This window comes from Balaenoptera acutorostrata, chromosome 20 (genome assembly GCF_949987535.1).
Source record: "Balaenoptera acutorostrata chromosome 20, mBalAcu1.1, whole genome shotgun sequence".
Lineage (NCBI taxonomy): Eukaryota > Metazoa > Chordata > Mammalia > Artiodactyla > Balaenopteridae > Balaenoptera > Balaenoptera acutorostrata.
The window spans coordinates 51,344,403-51,365,750 of record NC_080083.1 but is presented as its reverse complement, the minus strand read 5'-3'; the positions used below and the strand labels follow the sequence as shown (position 1 = coordinate 51,365,750).

Genomic DNA, 21,348 nt, shown 5'->3' with positions numbered 1-21,348 from the left:
CCTGATAGATCATTTTCCAGATTTTACTTTCAGCTATTGTGTGTCCACATGCTAGGTACGTCTCTTGTAAGCAGAAACTATCTAGACTTTTATCCAACCTGACAATCTCTGGTAGTTGAGTCCACTTTCCATGCATCAGGATCATTGTGGACCAGCCAACACCCATCCGACGCTGACACGTGTACATTTCAATTCTCTCGTTCTGGATGAGCAGCTTCCCCGAGGCATGTGGCCACCTTCATGCCACACCTGTCTGCTGGTGTCTCGGACGGTCGGCTCTCCTGTGTCAGGGCAGGTGTCTGAGTGCAGACCCTCTGCGGGCTCATGGGCCTGAGAGTGTGTTTAAACACACCTTTGTGTTTGGATGCCTTGGGGCTGGGTGCACAGTCCCAGAATCCTGGCTTCTCGTTTCCTTGATACTTTGAAAGCCCTGGTCCAGTATCATCTTATTTCCAGAGCAGCTGAGGAAGAATCGAATGGTTCTCGTTTCTTTATGCATCATCCTTTTGGGGAGGTAAACTTTCCCTCTTGTGTTTGGTTAGGGGAGGGGAGTATTTTTCTTACTCCTCTCCCTGGTGCCTGTGGCCCCTTTCAAACCGAGATCTTTCACTTTTTTAAAAAATATATTTATTTATTTTGGCCGTGCTGGGTCTTAGTAGTGGCATGCGGACACTTATTGCGGCACGCGGACTCTTAGTTGCGGCATGCATGCGGGATCTAGTTCTCCGACCAGGGATTGAGCCCGGGCCCCCTGCATTGGGAGCTCAGAGTCTTACCCACTGGACCACTGGGGAAGTCCCACTTTATTTTTTTTTAACTCCAAGAAATGCACTTCCTTCCTCTTCATTTTCAGTGCTCTCCCTGGGGCTCCCGCCATCCAGATGTCAGCACACATGTCACAGCCATTTCACTCCCAGGTCCAGGAGGTTTTCAGCCAAGCTCTTCCAACCCGTGATCTCACCCCTCAGTGGCACCCATGTGCCGTTTATCCCAGCGCTCATGTTCTTTAATTCTGCTCTTTGTTTTGTTTTAGCTAAGATTTTTGCTTAGTTCTTTGTTCTTGTTGTTTATTCTTGTTCTTCTAACTTAATCTAATTCTATATGTTTTAGATTTTTTTTTTAGCCAAGCCACACGGCTTGCAGGATCTCAGTTCCTGCACCAGGGATTGAACCCACGGCCACGCACGGCAGTGAAAGCGCCGAATCCTAACCACTAGACCACCAGGGAACTCCCGTGTTTTAGAAATTTTTAAAGTTTTAATATTTAAGACTAATTTAAAATTCTTGACCCATTAATATTTTTCTTTCTGATGGAGTCACAAGCAATATGATGTTTTCTTTCTGAAATGGCTGTGTTCCTCAAACATCTGGTTATTTTGTCCCAAGTTGACCCACCCTTCAACGCTCTTGGGATTTTATTGTATTTATAGCTTCATTTTAGAAAGAATCACATTTTTAATATTAATCCTTCCTCACCAAGACCCAGCTATGCCTTTCCATTTATCCGAAAGCTCGTTTATTTTCTTCAGAATATTATAACATTTTATTTATAGAAGTGCTTCTCATCCTTTATTAAGTTGGGTGCTTTGTTGCTGCTTCAGGGAACGTGAAGTAGCCCCGCCTCTGCCCCCACACGTGAGTTGGGTGACACCATCCTTAAGGTCTTGCTCCTGCAGTGGCCTCCCCAGAATGAGGGGGGAAGGGGGCTCCGAGGGTCTGGATGGGCCACACTGCGCCCACAGCTCCTCCCAGGGTTCCTGCTGCTTCCAGGCCTCCCAGGCCCTGGCGGATCATCAACAGCTGATTGGATGCTCTCCTCTCCTCTCTGGGGACGAGCCAGGCCAGTGCACCTTGATGTCACCTTGCTGATATGGCACCAGGAACGGAGACACAGTGGCCGCCGTAGCAGAAGGGCGGCTCTGCCTGGAGGGGGAAGGGCAGGCTCTCCTGTGCGCCGCCTCCGTTAGGTGACATTAGAGCACTGTCTCCCCCTTATCAGGACAACGTGTTCATTGTAGAACATTTACAAAACGTAGGTAAACAGAAAATAAATCTCCTGGGATGGCATTCCTAGAGGGAACCCTCTGGTGTGCTCACGAGCGTAGTGGTTTAATGCACTCGCTGCATGGCGCAGTGAGGGGGTTGGCGGCTCCGTCCCTCTGTGGGCCCTGACTGAGGCCACCTCCCACCCCCTTTCCTCCGCTAAACGCCCATCCTGCTACTGCCCCCCATATCCCCTCGGGCTTGCTGGCCTTGGCCTCCTTCTGGTCCCCAAACAGCAAGTCCCCCCTTGTTCCAGTGCCTCTGAGCTCAGAGTAGGTGTCCTGCCCCCGGTGGGGCCCAGCTGGACGTTTTCCTGGGAGGAAAAGTCATGTGTAAGTGTGACGAGCTCCCTGGCACCACCCCTGGCGTGTGGCAGACAAGTCAGGCGCAGGATCAGTGGACACAGGAGGTAGGTCCCGAGCCAACTTGGCCCTTCGTGGGGGCTGGCCTGGAGCCGGGCTACTCTGGGCCCTGGGGATGCACCCGTGGGCCCTGCCAGAGTGCCGGGCGACCTGCAGTGTCCAGACCTGCTCTCCACAGAATCCTCACCTGCAAGGTGGTGGGCATCCCCACACGGGGTTTTTTTCGGGAGCAGAATAAATCCATTTTTATGTCCTCAATATTTATTGGTTTGTTTAAACTACTCTGTTTTAACAATGTAGATTCTTTCCCAAATCAGCCCTTGTTTATTCAGCAAATATTTGCAGAGGGCTGAGTGGGAGCCAATGCCAAGAGGGGTGAGTCTTGTGCCGCAATTCCGGGAAGTCCCAGGACCAGCAAGCGCGGGAGGGACAGTGCGAAGTTTACAAAAAATGTAAATGCTAGAGCCCTTCAAAGCAGCTTTCCTTCATCCCACTGAGCATGAGCGTGACCCACACAGCCTGCCTCCCTGCTCCCCACCCCCCGGCCCCAGTCACCCCAAGTGTTCCCCGGAGATGGTGGTGGAGGAGCTGCCACATCCACACACCGTCCTCTCCCTTCAGCTGTCTGCCTCCATTCCCAGAATTACCCGAGAATCAGGATGCTTCCCTGGGAAGACTGTAACCCCAAGTCAACTAGAGGGCAGGGCAGGGCCCTGGGATGCAGCTCCTTCTCATCCTGGGAGACGCCCTCCCTCCGCAGGAGTTTCCGAGAGGCATCTCGGAAAGAGCGGTTCCAACAAAGGGAGACTCCTCAGCTGTTCCTGGGGGGCGGGAGCTGGGAAAGACCTTCTTCAGGGGCTGCTTGAAAATGGTCATCAAGGGGGAGGGCCCCTGGGGTGTGTTGTGTGGGAGAGGGGCCACCGGGCGTTCCCCTGGAGGTGCCGTTGACCTGGAGGTGCTGGTGCTTCTGGGACCACCTGAGGGTCTGGGGAGAAGCAGAGGATCTTGTTGGGGATGCTCCTGTGACATCAGCTACATCAGCTGCAGGCTCCATACACAGTCCCTGTGCATGGCAGCGTCTGGTGTGGATTGAGGGGCTGTGGTGAAGCCAGGGCACGTCTGACGGTAGTGTCTGGGCATCAGCAGAACCTGGTGACAAGATCCCCAACTGTGCAGACAGTATCGTCCCAATTTCCTTTTGAATACATATAAACATATATACTTCCAGAAAAGCTAGAAGGACATAAAATGTCGTCAGGAATTAAGTTTGAGTAGGGGAACTACAGGTTTTTACAGTTTCTTCTACTTTTTTTTTCCTCCAAAATTTCTCCAATGGACATGTGCTTAAATAATCAGAGAAAACTGTGTTCCTTAAGAATAAACCACGATCTTTATTAAAGAGAGAGAGATTGACTGGGGGAGAAGGGACAGTAGGGTGACCCCCCAGGGCTATTTTGGGCCCTCCCCAAGGCCCCCGGGGCAGTGGGTGGAAGGGGTAGGGACAAGCTGAAATGCCCATGGGCTCTAAGTGCAAAACCATGGGTCCTTAGAAGGCCATCGCCTCTCCCCTCCGACCCACACCCAGCCTTTCCCAGGGGAGGGTCTGTGGGGCCCTGGCCACCACCACGCTGCCCCTCCTGGGTGGAGTGTCAGCTCAAGGCCATCCAGGGAAGGGCAGGGGCTCCCAGGGACTCCTGGATGGTCACCATGGCTGAGGGGCCTCCCCTGAGTGGCTCAGCTGAGGGGTTGCAGCCTAGATAGGCTCAGCCCTGCACACAAAAGAGGAGCAAAGAGTGTCTTGCTCACCGTCCAATTCTGCAGAGATCGACCCACTGCAGCCGCTCACCCACAGTGCGCTCTGTGCTCAGACAGGAATTAGAGATGGTAACAGACGTTCTGCACTCCGGACAAGCAGCCCCTTAGATAGTTAGATGCATGTCTCAGGAAGAATTTTAATGACCCCAGCTGCGTGCATCTTCCCACACATAGAAAAGCACTGTAATCATTAACTTGCGATGTCTGTTCTTTGTGACAAGCAGTACAGTCATCTTTACCAAGATGGATGCTTGACCACCTGAACTCCCGGCCGAAAGTCCCATAGGAGGTGGCCTCCCCCACCTCTTGGGAGGGGTTCGCTCACTCCACCTGCAGCTCTCTCATTGTGTGATTTTGTTTCAGTCGACAGCCCCCTCCCTTCAGAGGCTCATTCAGCCTTGTGCAGGGGTTGGACGTCTAGAGGGTCCTTCCACCTTCCTGGCCTGAGAAGATTGGCCCTCAGCTCCAGGAATCTTCAGGAGCAAAGAGGCCCCTCCTGGCCCCCCTACCCCTAGGCAGTTCTTTCTTCCTCCACATCCTCATTTGACCTCTGACCTCCCCTCCTGGCCAGAGGCATCCTGGCCCAGGGCTAGACCAAACAGGTCCGAGGCCACCAGGTCTGAGACTGACAGGGGATGAAAGTCCAGTACGGGATGAGGGGGGGGGGGTGTCCACACAAGGCCAAGTGAGGGGAGGGCTGTGAGCAGGAGACTAATCGCAGGTGGTCAGAGACCCCTGAGCCAGCCCTGGGGACAGGTCTGGGTGCCCGGGCCTCAGCTGGTCAGCACAAACCTGTCCTGGTCCCCACGTTTTGGAATGTGCCAAAGCCGGCCCAAAGGGGAGGCCCAGAGATGGAGGGCAGAGCTGAGACAACTGCTCGCCTGGCAGAAGACACTGCTCAGCCTTCATAGAAACCCCAGGGGACTCTCCACGCTGGGGCTGGGCTACCTGGGGTGGGGGGGGGGGAAGGGGGAGAGCCATGCACGTTTCCTTCTGCGAGGGGTCAGTGAATGAGGGCGTTTTGTCTTGACGAGCTCCCTGCTCTTCCAGGGGGACGAATGCCTGCCTTTCTGTATTCAGTAGGTGAATGCTGCTGAACAGCCACAGGTGGGTGCCCCTGGGGCAGAGGAAAGAATAATGTTTGCAGCACCTAACCCCCCCAGCCGCCTCCCCCCCTTTGGAGGTAGGCTGCTCGGCAAAGGAGGTGAGTGTGCTTTCTGGAAAATTCTGAGCCCCGCCTGCTTCATAAAACACGCAATGTGTTCACAGAGCTCAGTGCGCTGCCGTTTGGCACAAAATCTCAGGACTTGACAGGTGGCGTGTGAGCGGAGGCCCCATGCTCCCTCCCTCCATTCCTTTCCCAAATGGAGTGTCTGCGACTCAGTGTCCATTTTGCTGTTGGATTTTCAGTGGCTCAGCTGATAAAGGGTTTGAAAAAAGATTCAGAGACTAAAGGAATGTGGGGATTGTTTGCTACTAAAGGAGTGGATTCACCTGGAACTGAGGAAGTGGCCTTGAATCTGGAATCCCTCATCACTCCTGTGCATCCCTAGCTTGCGCTCTGGGCGGGGAGGTGGGGGGCGGAGGGGCACTGAGTGGGAGGTTGTCCGGTCTCAGAAGCCAGGCTGGTGACTGGACAGAGGCCTTGACAGAACGGCCAGCCCACAGAGCAGCCCAGCCTTCTGCGTCTGTGTGCCTACGACGGCTGGCGTGCTGGAGAGGCGAGAAGTCTGGGAGGCGGACGAGAAGATCCATCAGGGTCGGGGTGGTGGTGAGTTGAGTTCCTATTCCCACTTTTCCAGGAATTGTCATGATTGTTCCATGTTTCCTTGTAGAGCTGAGCCTTAGTGGCGTCTGCACAGATGGGCTGAGTCAGCCAGACGGCTGCTTCCTGCTTGCTGCCCCTCTGTCCTGCGGTCTCACCAGGCTGCCCTGAACTGTGCCCGCTATTCTGGGAATTGGGGCTGGTCTGACAGGCTGTCCGTGGCCTCACCCCTAAAATCTGAAGGAGCTGGAAACGTGGGCACCTGCTCTGCTTAAGGATGCAGGTGCTGGGTGCCCAGGCTGCAAGCCCAGATGGGGACCAGGCTCATCTGGGGAGGTACCTACTACCCAGGCAGACCTTCTGGGCAGCTGCCATCTGGGAAGGGGGGTCCCATTCCACACTTGGCCCCTTGTTGGCAGGTCCGAGTCAGCCTGCCTGGGGGGCCTGGCCCGGGGGCCTGCTGACACTGAGGGAGCCTGGTGCGCAGGAGCTGCCTCTGTGAATACATGCACCCAGCCAGGTGCCCCCTTGGCTGAGGGTACCCTCTGTCTTGGAAGAGGTGTCTACCCGGGGGACCTCCTGGTGATGACCTGGGGTGGGGGCTCTGTGGAAACAGGGGCATCCACAAGTGCCCCTGCTCCTGCCCAGGAAGCCTCTGCAGGGAGCCTGCACCACATGGTCCCCTTGGGGCCCAGGTGGCCAGAGGCACCTCCAACTGGTGACAGGGCCGACTTTTAGAACCACACCGGGGCTCGCCTGCCTTGGATGCAGGTGTTGCCGTCACTTCTGCAGGGCAGCTCATGAAGGGTTGGGAGCGCCCTGGGTTACTTTGCCCCGTGTCTCCTTCCAACTCAGATCTACACTTTGTTCTCATAACAGTTGTCGACATAAAGGGCATTAATCTTTTTTTTTTCTTCTTTTGTTTAATCTTTACCCAGACAGCTTTGAGGCTCTGCAGATCAACTTGACCTTGGAGCCCAGTGTGGGTGGGGGGGCTGGAGCCCATCACGCCAGGGGAGGTAGCCCTGCAGCACTCGGTGCTGTCCTGCTGGGTTCACCGTGCACTTCTGTTAGCCCACTTGCCCCGTGATGGTGGCTGCTGTCCTCGGGCTCGGCTTGACCCATAGCCAGGTGATGGAGACTCTCGGGAGAAATACTTCTCCCCCCGCCACCCCCCAGAACACCGACTTCTCGGCCTGCACTGCTTCTCGCCAGCTGCTCCTGACTTGCCCCCGGCACGGGTCACACAACCCTTCAGGGAAGCCCTGGTCACCTCAGCCCCAAGCCATCTTCCCCATGATCTCTGTTGGCCTCATGGGCCCCAGACCATCTGCTCAGGTCACATTGGGGACCACGGAGGGGGGGACTTTTATTCTTTCTAAAATGGGGTTTGAACCAGAGATTAAGCCATCGAAGTAGGCAGATGGTGGAAGGAACATGACTGTATTCTGTTATCACGTTCTTCTGGGTCCTTTCCAACTTTACGGAAATAAAAGCAAAGAGAAATCTGTTTTTTTACACAAAGGCAGCACATCAGTCTGAGTTTGGATCTCGGCCTTTCTTACCAGCTCTCCTGGAGACCTCCCTGCCTGGGGCTGCACAGGGCCTGCTGGGCCACGATTACTCATGGTCCACATTGCACGTGGGCTTTGGGCTTACTTCTGACCTTGAGTGATCTTGTGATGGATGCCCTGGTTCATTGCTTCCCTAAGCGGGCTGCCAACTGCCTCTGCTCTGCGTGTGCTGTGGTGGGGGTGGGTTTGTCCATCACCCCTGAATTGGCTGCACCAGGTCCCACTCTTGCTGGCAGGTAGAGGGCCCTTGTGGCCCTGAGAATGGCTGTGTTCTGCCTTGGTCCCTGAGCTGTGGCCTTCCCTCTCTGCGCTCTTGCCTCCTCAGGCTCTGTGCTCTAATATCACCCAGGGCCATGCCAAGTTCTGGACAGTCTGCCCCCCTGTGCCAGCCTGAAGCTGCTTGTCCCCAGAGAGCCTCCTTGGCAGGATGTCAAACAGCCACATGGGTCATTTCTACGAGCAGAGCCCCACAAGGTTAGTCTTCTGGATGCAGCTCCACATGGCAGAGCTGCCCAGCCGGCCCCTGGTGTCCGAGATCTCTGCCGTAGACACCACTGGACTGAACTTCCCAGACCCTTTGCATCGAGGCGGGACCCAAAGATACCCGTTGACCTGAAATAATAAAATTCAGTGCCATTCCTAAAAGAATTTTTCATGAGATTAGAAAAACTCGTTCTGAAATTCATATGAAATAGGAGTGTCAGGAGTGGCCAAACCATCTTTGAAGAAAAACCGGGGTCTTACCTGCTGACCTTAGGGTCCACATGGCTCTTCTGGCTTCCCCGCCCCGCAAGCCTAGGCTCCGATTGTGGGGGCAGGGTCACCTCCGGAGCAAAGAAGCCAAGAAGCAGGTGGCCAGAGGTCTGGGTCCTCAGAGAACATGGCCAGCCCAGTCCAGAGCCAGGAGGGGTGTGCGTTCTGGGTAAAGCTCTCTGACCTTCCACATCTCGGGTGGGTGTGTGAGGGAGGTAGTGTGGGTGTTGGGGTGTGTGCGTGCGTGCATGCGAGTGTGAGGCGGTGCGTGAGTGTGAATGTGGGGGTGAGGCACGGCAGTCCCGAGCTGGGGGCTCTGAACCAGACGTGATGGATGAAATATCCTAAAGGCACAGTGAAGGTGCAGGTGAGCTTGCCCCCTAGCGGAGGGCTGAGCAAATTGACCCCCAGAGGGCGGCGGTGACAGCCGGCCACACTGCCCTCAGACCCTCGGACGCTTATTCAGAACTTGCTGCAGAGCAGAGGAGGGGAAGCCTAAGCCAATGGCGGGATGCGGCCCCAAGGAGGCAGGTGGCCAGCCCAGCAGGAAGCGCCAGTCCTGCCCACCTGCCCTGGAGAACAAACACACACAAGCCCTCAGGGCAGCACTAGTGAGTGTACGGTGCAAACCCCCATGCCCCCTTGCACACGCACACTGCACACAGCCTCACATCTGTGTATACGCACGTGTGCACTCACAAATGTGGGCTCACACGCCTGGTGTGAATGACCCTGTCTCCAGCCTGTGCACACCTGGGACACCTAGTCACATGGCGGCTTTGGCTCCGCAGGTCTGGGCGGCTGGGATGCTGTGCGCTGCTCACCAGCTGCTGCTGATCCTGGACCACCGGGAGCGAGCTGTGCCCACCTCACACACCTGGTGGCCATGGAAATGTCAGAGATTTGTTTCAGGTGGGTCCAAGCTGGCTCCGCCGGCATCCGATGGCCGGCCTGCCCAGTGGTGAAACCTTCCCCTGTGGCTGGAGACCGGAGGGAGAGGGGTCCCTGGCTTCAAGGGCTGGTCAGTGGGCAGAGTTCTCTGTCTCCCAGGACACACAGCCAGGGTAGGTCACAGTACAGCACTGGGAGAATCAAGGCCCGTGATGCCCAAAGGTCTTTTACGTGTTTTTCTTTCGTTAGAGCCGATGCCTTCTGACTTTCTGATTGGTGTTTCCTTCGAGGGACCTCATGTTATCCTGTCCCCACTGTAGAAAGGGGGGTTTCGGTTTCTATTTCAGTTCTGGGGCCTGGTGGTTGGAGCGATGGAAGATACTAGAGTCTGAGGCCATACAAAATGTACCTGGAGCTGGAGGGGCGGGACCCCAACTGCTGGCCAGGGATCCTCGGGCTGGCTGCTGCCACCGTCCTGCCCTGGCCATCATCTTGTAACATTTCATCAGCTCTCTCTCCTCCTCAAACTCACCCACCCCCACATCTGATGCACATTTCTAAAGGTATCTATTCATTGTAGGTTAGCAAACCAACGTTTCTCTTTTTTAAAGAAGAAAAGACCATATTGGTCAATTTAGAGCTACTGTACAAGTGAAATAAATGTAAATTTTCTTCCCTATGCTTATTCAGAAACCCAGCCCTCAGCTGGAATTGAAGAGTCAATAATAAAACAGGCGGGACCTTCCACCCAAAGCGTTTTCACTCCCCATGATCCTCCATGAATCATTGACAGAGATACAGAAGGAGAGTCCACAGGGACCTCAGCACAAAGGCTGGGCTTCACGCCTGTGACACGGACTGGATGTGGGTGTCCCCCCAAATCCACTTGTGAAATCCTGACCCCCACTGTGACTGTGCTAGGAGGTGGGGCCTTTGGGAGGTCAGGAGGTGGAACCTCATGAAAGGGATTCGTGTCCACATAAAAGTGATGGGAGAGCTCCCTCTGCCTTTCACCATGTGAGGACACAGTGAAAAGGCACTGGCTATGAACCAGGAAGACGGCCCTCACCAGATACTGAATCTGCTGGCACCCTGATCTTGGACTTCCAGGCTCCAGACTGTGAGAAATAAGGATCTGTTGTTTATAAGCCGCCCAGTCTGGGGTGCTCTGTTGTAGCAGGCCAGGCTGACTAAGACACTCCAAGTGAACAAAAAAAAAATCCAGTTTTTAAAAATACCAAAGGGATCGTACATGTTCATTATGGAAAATTTGGCAAATTCAAAGCATTGTGCACGAAGACATAAGATACTCAGATTCCCGGCATCTAGAGGTAGGGTTTCCGTTCATTCATTAAGTTGCAAAACAGTCTTGAGCATAGCTGTGTGCCAAGTTCTATCCATGATTTTGCGGTTTTCTTTCTGGACTTTCCCTGCCAGGTCATTATTTTCAGACATTCCTTTGTACGGTTTCCTTAGGAGTCTGGAAAGTACACCTGGCCCCCGGGGCCAGGGCGGGGTAGGGGGGTGGGGGGGTGGGCGTGTTGACCCTGCAGGTCGCTGGGCCATCCTGGAGACGCACCAACCACACAGGTGTGGAAGGGTTTCCGGAGGAAGGGAGGTGCTAGGATGAGGGTCTTCATTGGGATCACAGTGAAAAGTCAAGGTCACAGGGCAGAAATGTGGAGGTTGGCAGCCTATTGCAAAAGCAGCAGGTTCTCCTCCTTCCTGAAACATAAGTGCCCAGAATCAGGGGAGCAACAAGCCCAGCCCCTTTGCCCTTTCAACCTCAGCGGCTTGGAAGCCAGGCCTGGGGCATCAATGGTTTTAATTAGTGGGTGATTCCATTACCTCCTCCACCACATTCCTGGCCCTCCTGGTTTCCTGATGCTTGGGAAACGTGCTTCCTTTGCTGACTTGCATGCAGCTTAGATTTGGAGACCACATGCATGGTTTAATAGCATCTCTCTTAGTGGTTTTCCTAATTATAAAACGGTTGCAAGTGGGGAAACATCTTCTAAGACCCATCAGTCCTGTGCCCCCAAGCCACTGATGTAAAGGACTTTTAAACTTCTTCTATTACCGGGAGAACAGTGTCGACTTAAAAAAAATGCACAATGTGAGAGCTGTGAGTTAAGTTTTATTTGGGGCAAAATGAGGACGGCAGCCCGGGAGAGAGCATTTCGGATAGCTCTGAGAAACTGCTCCAAAGAAGCAGGGGGGAAGGTCAGTATATATGTGATTTTGGTGAAGGGGGAGTACATGCAATCAAGCACATATTTTTTTACAGAGGGTTTCTGCTAGTCTCGTGCAGGTTACTGCTAGTCACGAGGAGCAGATGTCACCATGAAGGATTTTAGTGCTTTTCTAGATACAAGGAGATACAAGAATTGGGCTCATAAATTCAGGTCCTGAAAATATCTAACTATCTGAAGACCTGTTCTGCCAGTTTTTCCCAGAGCACAGAGTGCCTCATTTCTGCTCTCCACCTGAACTCCCTTCAGGGGGGTGTTGAAAGTCAGCAGCTGCAGCAGCACATGATTTAATCCTCGTAGAGGTAGACGGCAAGTGCCAATGGAAAATGCCAATTTGTAGTTGACAACTGCATTTATTTATTTATTATTATTTTTAAAATTTTAATTAATTAATTAATTAATTAATTTATTTGGTTGCGTTGGGTCTTCGTTGCTGCACGCGGGCTTTCTCTAGTTGCATGGAGTGGGGGCTACTCTTTGTTGCGGTGTGCGGGCTTCTCATTGCAGTGGTTTCTCTTGTTGCGGAGCTCGGGCTTTAGGCGTGCGGGCTTCAGTAGTTGTAGCACGTGGGCTCAGTAGTTGTGGCTCGTGGGCTCTAGAGCACAGGCTCAGTAGTTGTGGTGCACAGGCTTAGCTGCTCCGCAACGTGTGGGGTCTTCCTGGACCAGGGATCAAACCCGTGTCCCCTGCATTGGCAGGCGGATTCTTAACCACTGCACCACAGGGGAAGTCCTGACAACCACATTTAAATTGACACAGATTTCCTGTGTCGTCTGGGGCTGAGGATGTGAGCGCATTTTAGCCCAAATGTCTTGAGAGTCCAACACCTAGAATCCTGCTTTTTGAATGGGAGCAGAATTTGCAGCTTTAACCAAGGGCTGTGCATGGGTTGTCTGACATAAGGTGTGTCGTTTCCTCCCTAGGCAGGCCCCATCCCACCGCAGGAACAGCATGTCACTCTGCCCTATTACTTGGTGTGTTCAAAAAGCATAGATATTAAGAGATGGTGTTTTAGGCCAAAATGACCCTGGAATCAAGCCTTTTCATCGTGATGCATGCTGTCCAAGCACGGGCCCTTCTCGAGCCCTCTCCCCAGTTCCCTCAGGGCAGAGAGTGTGGTTTTCAGAACAAGATGCCCAGGGTGCGAACCAGTCAACATCAGGCCCTGAACAGGCTGCAGAGAAGGTTCTGTGTGTGAGGGTGACCTTTGGCCCAGGATGCAGGGCCCTGGATTTTGACACGGCACCTCACGCTTCTCTAGTTCTCAGGAGGCCTGACCCAGCCTGGAGCCCAGCTGAGGGGACACACCCGGCTGTCGGGGCTCTGGGCCCCATCAGCCGGTGTGAACTTGGTTGTTTGAAGCCTCTCAGCGCTCGCCTCACACTGTCTTGGGGTTGAACGCCCTGTGTAAGTACACGCATGTCATCCGGGGCCTGGCACAGGGTAAGCCCCAGAAAAGCGTGACTGTCCCTGGAGTTGGGTTACAAAGATCAGCTCCAGGACCCAACTTGGAGTCCCCCCAGCAGCGTCACCTGCTCCCAGAGTCACAGGGAGTGTTTGTGGGAGCCCATGCTGCCAGCCACGGCCCGTTTATTGCAGAGAATCTCAGTTGTCACAGAAAGAAGTAAAACGGTCCTTGAGGACAGTGCCACATCAGTCCTGGCTGGGTGGCCTCAGGCCCCCCACTGCTGGTGGAGCTCAGCACAGTGACATAGCACCCCGCACACCTGCACCCCACTCACAGGCCTTGTTGCAGCAAAAACAGAAATGAGTAAACGGCCTTAGGCACATGCCAGCCAAACAGGCCTGCAAGAGTTAAGCAATCTTGGTTATTCTTTGGCTGTTACTACTAACAAACACTTGTAGCTAGACTTGTCCTTCACAAAGCTAAACAAAACTAATCACTCTCTGATTCCATATGAATTATACTCTGTACCTGGCGTTCTTCTCCCCCTACACTCCCTTATAGGATTCTGCATCTCAAAAGGAGGAAGGTCACCGCAGATAACTTCAGGGACACCAGACCAGGTTGCTGGGCCTCCTGACACCAGCTTTTGGCTGTAAATTTGCAGATGAAAAAAAAAAAAAGCAAGACCTTCATTGCTTTGAGCCTTATTACCTACCCGCAGATCATGAGCCCCAGGATGTAAACCTCTCTCTATTCCCAGAAATGGGGGGCACAGTTCTTGAGGTGCTAGCCTGCTATGTTACCCCCTTTGCCAGGCAAAGATTAAAGCCATTTTTCTCATTCCTCCAAAACCCTGTCTCGGTATTTCTTTTCGGCATTAGTACAAAGAGAGCCAAGATTTCCAGCCTCAGCCTCTGCACGGCCTGGGTTTTCCATCTGCAGGGGGAGCCTGGATGGGTCACCCCCTTGGCCCTTCTCGATGCTTCTCTGTGTCTCTGCCCCACCCAGACTGTGGACATGGGCTGCAGACAGGGTGAGAATGTTACAGTCGTATGTTTTCTTATTTCCACAGTAGTTCTTGTTCATTTTATTTATTTAGATTTTTTTTTTAATGTGGACCATTTTTAAAGTCTTTATTTAATTTGTTACAATATTGCTTCCGTTTTATGTTTTGGTTTTTTGGCCACAAGGCATGTGGGATCTTAGCTCCCCAACCAGGGATCGAACCTGCACCCCCTACACTGGAAGGCGAAGTCTTTAACCACCAGACCGCCAGGGAAGTCCCCAGTTCTTGTTCATTTTAGAAGCCATGGAAAACACAGGCAAGCAGAAAACCCTCCCCAAAGGTGGCGTTGGCCAACATCTGGTTCTCAGTCCTGTAACTTTGTGGTCCCTGCGTTTGGGGCCCAGCCCTCTGTACCCCAAGGTATTAATCAAGTCTTCTATTTACTTCAATTCACCAGAAATGGACTGGGTGGGTGGGGTCTGGGAACCAAGGTACCTGTTCTGAGGGCCCCGGGGACGAGCCCAGTGGCAGGGGAACATGCATGCACCTTAGACACTGCACACCTGCACTTGCACACGCAGACATGTACACAGTGCACACTCACAGCAGGTCTCCAGGGCTGGGGTGGCAGCAGAACTGGACTGGGGGGTGGTTTGGACATGCCCCCAGCCCACCAGATGGGGCTCTGCCGAGAGAGGACTCAGGACCCTGAAGACCCCATGTCAACGTCCTGATTCTACAGATCAGAAAACAGAGGCCAGAGCAGATCGCAGAGTCGGGAGTTCTCTGGAGGTTTTAAAGGACAGGCCCTTAGTTCTGGTTCCGTCGGGAGCTGGGCCGGCATTCATTGGGCTGGGGCTCCTTTTACGAGGCCGTGGTTTGGGGTAGGGACACACCAGTCCACGCAGCCTGAAGTGACCACCAGGGGATGCCATTGGTAAATGGTAAGTTGGTGCCGGAGTCCCAGGCCTGGAAATGGATGCTGCCGCCCCAGGGCTGCTCCCCAGTGTCCCTGAGATCCCCAGGAACGAGGGCCCTGCCACAGGCCAATAGGGCAGCTCAGGGGCGCCTGGAAGCTCCTAGTTTCCATAATCTTTTCACCACCCAAAGATTTATGGGTGTGATTCAGTCTCATGTTTATGTGCTGGTTTTCTCTAGTTGTGGGTCTTTAAACAAAAGTGCAATGCAGGGCTTCCCTGGTGGCGCAGTGGTTAAGAATCCGCCTGCCAGTGCAGGGAACACGGGTTCGAGCCCTGGTCTGGGAAGATCCCACATGCCGCAGAGCAACTAAGCCCGTGCGCCACAGCTACTGAGCCTGCACTCTAGAGCCTGGGAGCCACAACTACTGAAGCCCGTGTGCCTAGAGCCCGTGCTCCGCAACAAGAGAAGCCACCACAATGAGAAGCCCACGCACCACAACGAAGAGTAGCCCCTGCTCGCTGCAAGTAGAGAAAGCCCGCGCGCAGCAATGAAGACCCAACGCAGCCAAAAATAAATAAGTAAAAAAATAAATAAATAAATAAAAGTGCAATGCACAGCAGGGACAGGGCGCCTGAGAAGGGTCCTTGCACACAAGGGGCTGTCATATCCACACTCCTGCTTCCAGGTGAGGTCCTCATTTGGCAAGGGGTGGACATGTTCCCCCCACCTTCACTGGAGAAGGGAGGCAGCTCAGAGCCCACTGCCTTGGCAGGAGCCCAGGAGCCCACCCACCTGGAGCTGGAGCTGGGAGCTGGGCCAGTGTGGTAAAGCAGGAGGCATGGCTGTGCTGCCCCGCTGGGGCCGTTTGTGCGCCTGGTGGTGTCCCCTCATGGCATCCCCTCCTGGTATCCCCTCTGAGCGTCCTCTCACGGCTCCCCTCAAGGAGTCCCCTCATGGCTGCCCCCCTTGATATTTTCCTCATGGCATCTCCTCGTGATGTTCCCTCATGGCATCCCTGAATGATGTTTCTTTCCCTCATGGTGTCCCCTCATGACATCCCCTGATGATGTGTCCCTCATGGTGTCTCCTCCTGGCCCCCTCATGATTATCCCCTCATAGTGTCCTTTCTTTGTGTCCCCTCATGATTCCCTCCTGGCATCCCTTCAGGACACTCCCTCATGGCATCCCCCACTGTGTCCAGCAGTGGGATCCATGGTGGTGACGACAGCTGCCCACGTATGTTCGGTGGCTTCTCCAGTGCAGGACTGTCCACGGCCTGTGGATGGGATCCTCATGGAGCGGAAGTTGAGGCAATGTGGCCTGTGCCTGTGTCAAATGTCTGACCCTCCCAGCTCACCCTCTGTACAAGTTTGGTTTTGCTCTGACTTCAACACGAACAGATTAAACTGAAATGAATATGAAAACTGTTTTTAACTGACAAATGTGTTATTCATCGAGAGCCTCAGCCTTTCACTCCGATGACAGACAGTGATGAGCCTGGTCTCCATGAGGGCAGGCCGGCAGTTGCTGAGGCCACAGCGCTATGATTTGCCCAGAATTTTTAATCCTCAGCATTTTTCCTCAGTTTCCTTTAATGTGTGTTTTTAAGGAGATGACATTTTTATAGGGTGATGAGAGGAAAAAAGAGAAAATCTACCAGGAGCATCCCAGGTTTACGTCTTTCATGTTTGGTGTATTTAAGCAAAGGGGTCTCTGGCTCACGGGTTCCACATCCATGGGGCCGTCTCTCCATTTCTCACTTGGGGCCAGAGCGGGAGTCTTTGTCCAGATCAGCACCACTCAGCCGAGTCCCTTCCGCCCCCTCACTTGCCATCCCCCACCCAGCCTGCAGTGACCCCACCTGCCTCAGGCACCCACGAGACAAGGGGGTGAACCCACGGCCACCCTCTCCCGACACGTGCTGTGCTCACCATGAATTTGGAGGGCAGGTGGTCTGAAAACAGAACCCTCTGCAAGAAGAGGCGGCTTTTAGCTGTGAGGTGAGATGGACATTTTGAGGTATCAGGTCTCGGCTGCTAGCCTCCCATGTAAACTTTCTGAAAGAAAAAAACAATATTGCTACATTCCAGGGAAACAAACACAGTAAACCCAGGTGGTCTGTGTGGTCCTGAGATGGGGCTGGGAACCCCAAAGGCTGGAGGAGTGTCAGCCAGATGCAAAGGCATTTTTGAGGGATGACCTCTGCCCTCAGACCCTGCCCTGGGCCCGACCTGGTCACTGGCTTGGGGTCTGGCCTGTCTGGGGGCAGCATTTCCAGAGGTCTGAGCCTCCGGAGCACCTTGTCAGGCCTTTCCCTGACCTCTCCCCAAGAAACACCAGTGCCCCCCACTCATGGGACTGCTTAAAGCTGTGTCAAAGACCTTCCCAAGCAGGTCTCTGCTGACTCCACAGGGCAGCCTCTGCCCTTGCTGTTGCTGGTGAAACCCCACCCCGGGGAGGAGGGGGCTCTGCTTCCACCTCCCCCACCCCCTAATTTGGTCCCCAGCTGCCCAGAAACCCACCTTTAAATGGTGTCAGGTTATCTGCTAATGTGTCCGGCTACAGTGGCAAGGACATGCATATGGTGAGGAAACCCCCGTGCCCCTTCAGGCAAAGGGCTCTGCGGTTCCCACACACATTTGCTCCTTTCCTGCTCAGGGACTATTGTCTACACAACCTGCTGGGGCTTCTGGACCAGTCACAGACTCTGGATTCAGAAGGGGAAGCCCTGGCCATGAGGGAAAATAGTGGACTCTGAGCCTCAACCAGGCTTTGGACCTGCCCGGGGCAGATGATAATACCCACCTCACCTAGATCCCAGCCCAGAAGTGCTCAGTACAGTGCTGGCCACAGCTGGATGTCGGTGCCCGGGCCCTCTCTTCCTGCACCTCGCGAAGCCATTCTTCCTACTTAAGAGTAACATGCAGAGACGACACTTTAAAAAAATATATTTTTTAGACAAAAAATTCTAAATATCTACAGAAAAATGAATAGTACAATACATACCAAACATCGACAGCACTCTCTCTGAGAGTTGTGTTACCGGTGATGTTAATTTTCCTCTTACTTACTTATCTGTTTCCTAAATTTTGGACGATGGATATGCATTATTTTGAAATAAGCAAACAATACTGGAGGTTATTTTTTAAAGGACAGTCTCTCAATGCATGATGACCAGAGCATGAGAAGACGGACTACAGAGGTTCCCGGTCTCACAGAGCTCTGGTGAGAGACGTGACCAGGGCACGTGGATATGCTTCCACACTGCAGTGTCCTGGTCCCCTGGAAGGAGAGAGGCAACAAGAGGTCAGTAGGTGGGCAAAGCAAATAAGACAAGGAGGGGTGGGCTGGAAGGGATGGAAGGCTCTCTGGAAAGTGCCTCGCTTGGCACATCTGACTCCTCATTCACCACATTCTCCATTCTCAGGTGTCTTTTATCACCCGTCTCCTTCCTAGAGCGGAAACTCCATCCCGTAGAACCCTCCTCCATCTGTTTTCTGTACTGACATATCCCTTGGGCCTGGAACAGTGCGTGGTGCACAGTAGGGCTCATTAAATGTTTAGAGATTGATGGTTTCCAGTACCAATCACAGAACAGTCATCACACAGATGTGAAATGTTGACCCCAGAATTTACTGACATTCTATTCACCCAAAGGTCTGCATGGCACGTGCCTATGACACAAGGTCATTGGTGTGAGTTAGTGTAAATGTGAATGCGTTCGTGTGTGTTGGATCCAAAGTTCCATAAACCATGCCTGGGATTTTGACTGGATATTCACTTGGTTATCAGACTATCTGGGGGAAGAAGGGGAAACAGACACTGCTCACCATTGCTTCCACTCTTCCAGGAATACTTTCTCTGGGCCAATCCTCTGTCCTTCCCAGGGATTGAAATAGGAAAGGCCCAGACAGGGTCACCCTCAGGCTTCCTAACCATCACTAACCTGGAAGCTATAGATTTTCTTAGCCATCCTGGTCAACTGTGACTGGGGAAGCGGGAGTTGCCAGGATTGATCTGTTCCTGAGAGGGAGAGGAAAGGAGAACCAACAAAGACTTTCTGAGGAAGAGCTCTGGACAACACTGATGCAAAACTCTATGACTTTATTTAGTTAAAAATGACACAAAACAGGAACTAAATAGGCAAACTGCATAAAACTGCCAATATTTGAAACAAGGTCTCTCCCACTGCAGAGTCCCCAGTGCTGATAACTGGGTCCTGTGGAACCCAGAGGCCATTGGGTAAAGGCAAGCACATGTCCCTGTGGTCCCCAAAGTCCAGTGTGTTCCTGGGAGTGTGTCACACCTGAGACGTCCCTCCCCACAGCCAGGGTGGGGCTGGTGCACAGATCTGCGTGCTGTTCCCCACTTCACACACTGCATGGCAACCACTCACCCAGCACATCCTGAAGAGCCTCAAATTCCATGTCTCTCCATGACATTTGAGAGAGAACTTCTCTCCCAGTTACAGGTGTTTGGGTCCCTTCCACCTGATGCTGTGGTGGGTCCCATTTCTCAGTCTCTGGGCCATTCACCATTCTTCCTCCCCAGGCCCAACTCTCCAACCTTTGCTAATTGCTAATTGCTAATAACAACCCTGACTGCTATGGAGGGGTCAGTCCTTCCCAGCCTCTGGTGTCCTGGGGAAGCCAGGACAATGGTGACCACTTGGGCCTCAGTTCCTCAGTTCAGGGGCCCTGGGCTGAGCATCTGGAAACGTGGCAGCTCCCCCAGGGCTGAGGCTCCCATGACAGCCAGGCTCTCCCCAGGCCCTCTGGGCCCACTGGTGCTGGGATCCCATCCTTGGGTGGAGGACTGTGGCCTAGAGGCCGAGTCCCCCTCCTCTGCCTCCCTCTTGGTCCAGGGTGAATAAGAGAGGATGGTGAGTCCCCTCTTAAGCAGGGCTGAGTCCGCAGGGACCAGCTCTTCATTCTGCCCTGGAGGAGAGGATTCCAGAATGCTGAGCCTCCACCGGTGCAGGTCCTGCTTCTGGGGTGCAGGTCCTGCTTCTGGGGTGCAGGTCCTGCTTCTGGGGTTCATCTTGGAGTCTCACCACCCTCACCTCATCAGGCTCCAGCAGCAGTTTCCAACACTGGTCTGGGGTCCTCTGGGCCCATCCTGGCTTCATCTTCCAGAGGTAGATGGCATCATAGCAGCCCACCATAAAGATGAGCTGCAGGTCCAGTAACGAGGCCTTGGCCTCAACAGGGTCCGTGGCCCGGGTGGTGCCCAGCTCCAATACCATGGGCTCCCGCCGGGGGCAGGTCTACTTTGAAAACCTCCTGCCATGGAGGAGAGGGGCTTGGCCAGTGTGAGCAGGTAGGGAGTCCCCCAAATCTCCAGGGAAGGCTTTGGGTCCAGTCAGCATCCTCAGCACCCAGGCCCAGGGCTGTGGCATCCTGAGGCTCCAGCTCGGTGGGCACAAAGTGATCGTCCAGGCCCACCTCTTCTGACTCCACAGGGCCTGACGCCAGGGTGCCCGACTCCCAGTCCACAGACCCACCCTGTGCAGGCTGCCCTTGGCCCTGCCCCCAGCTTGGTCCCATCCCCGGGGATGCCCCCTGCTCAGAGCCTGCCTCAGTGTGGTCCATCAGCTCAGGGTCCCAATCTTCATCTTCCCAGTCTTCCGGCTCCAGCAACTGTCTAAGGTCCAGAAAGGCAGCCTTGAAGCAAGCGAAGCAGACCCTTAGCTGGCTGCCATGTTGAAGCTGGTACATCCAGGACGTGTAGAGGTAGGACATGCCCTCCGCCTCACACCGCATGCTGACTGGGGGGCACATGGACACGCTGCCTACAGGACTTGCTGGGATCTTAGGGGGTCTGGCCCACAGGTGCGGGGCACAGTGAAGTGCTGGGGGGGCAGGGAGGAGGGGGCGTGAGAACGAGGAGGAGAACGGTGCGGATCAGGAGGAGGACAAAGGTGTTTCCTGTGTGGGGATTTGGGGTGGGGGGTGGATGAACTGGGTCCTAATCCAACAGGGACCTGCAGAGGTTGGGAGGGACAAACTTCTGGAATTATCTTCAGCTGGTGCAAGTGTTCTGTCCTCTGGGAACTGCAAAGGAAAGCAGTGAGGTTAGGGCCCCCCAGCAGGCAGGTGGGAGCAGGTCACGCAGGGACGAGTTGGGTGCAAGGACCTTTGGGGTCAGACCCGGCCCTTTCGCTCTGCCTCTGCTCAGTTTAGCTGATCTGGGGCCAGTGGGCCACACAGACTCTCCCCCATCCAACTCCCTACCCTCCCACCTCAGGGATCCCCAAACCCAGTCCGCCTTGCCTGATGGAACTGAAGAAAACTGAGGCAACCTGTCACAGCCTGAGGGAACCTGAGAGAACCTGACTGAACCTGACAAAACCTGAGGGAAACTGTCGGAACCTGATGCAAGCTGTCAGAACCTGAGGGAACCTGTCAGAACCTCAATAAATCTCACAGAACCTGTCAGAACCTTATGGAACCTGACAGAGCTGTCAGAACCTGACGAAACCTGAGGGAACCTGACAGAACCTGAGAGAATCTGTCAGAACCTGAGGAAGCCTCACAGAACCTGAGAGAACCTGACTAA

The 21,348-nt window shown here is 53.9% G+C and overlaps 1 protein-coding gene across 1 annotated transcript; it reads right to left on the bottom strand.

The window, feature by feature from the left end:
* Positions 1-19,991: 19,991 nt before the first annotated feature.
* Positions 19,992-20,570, bottom strand: LOC103020067 (testis-expressed protein 19-like). Its single transcript, XM_007185993.2, has one exon. It carries the CDS (start codon positions 20,568-20,570, stop codon positions 19,992-19,994), a length of 579 nt encoding a protein of 192 aa, XP_007186055.2.
* Between the last annotated feature and the right edge of the window lie 778 nt (positions 20,571-21,348).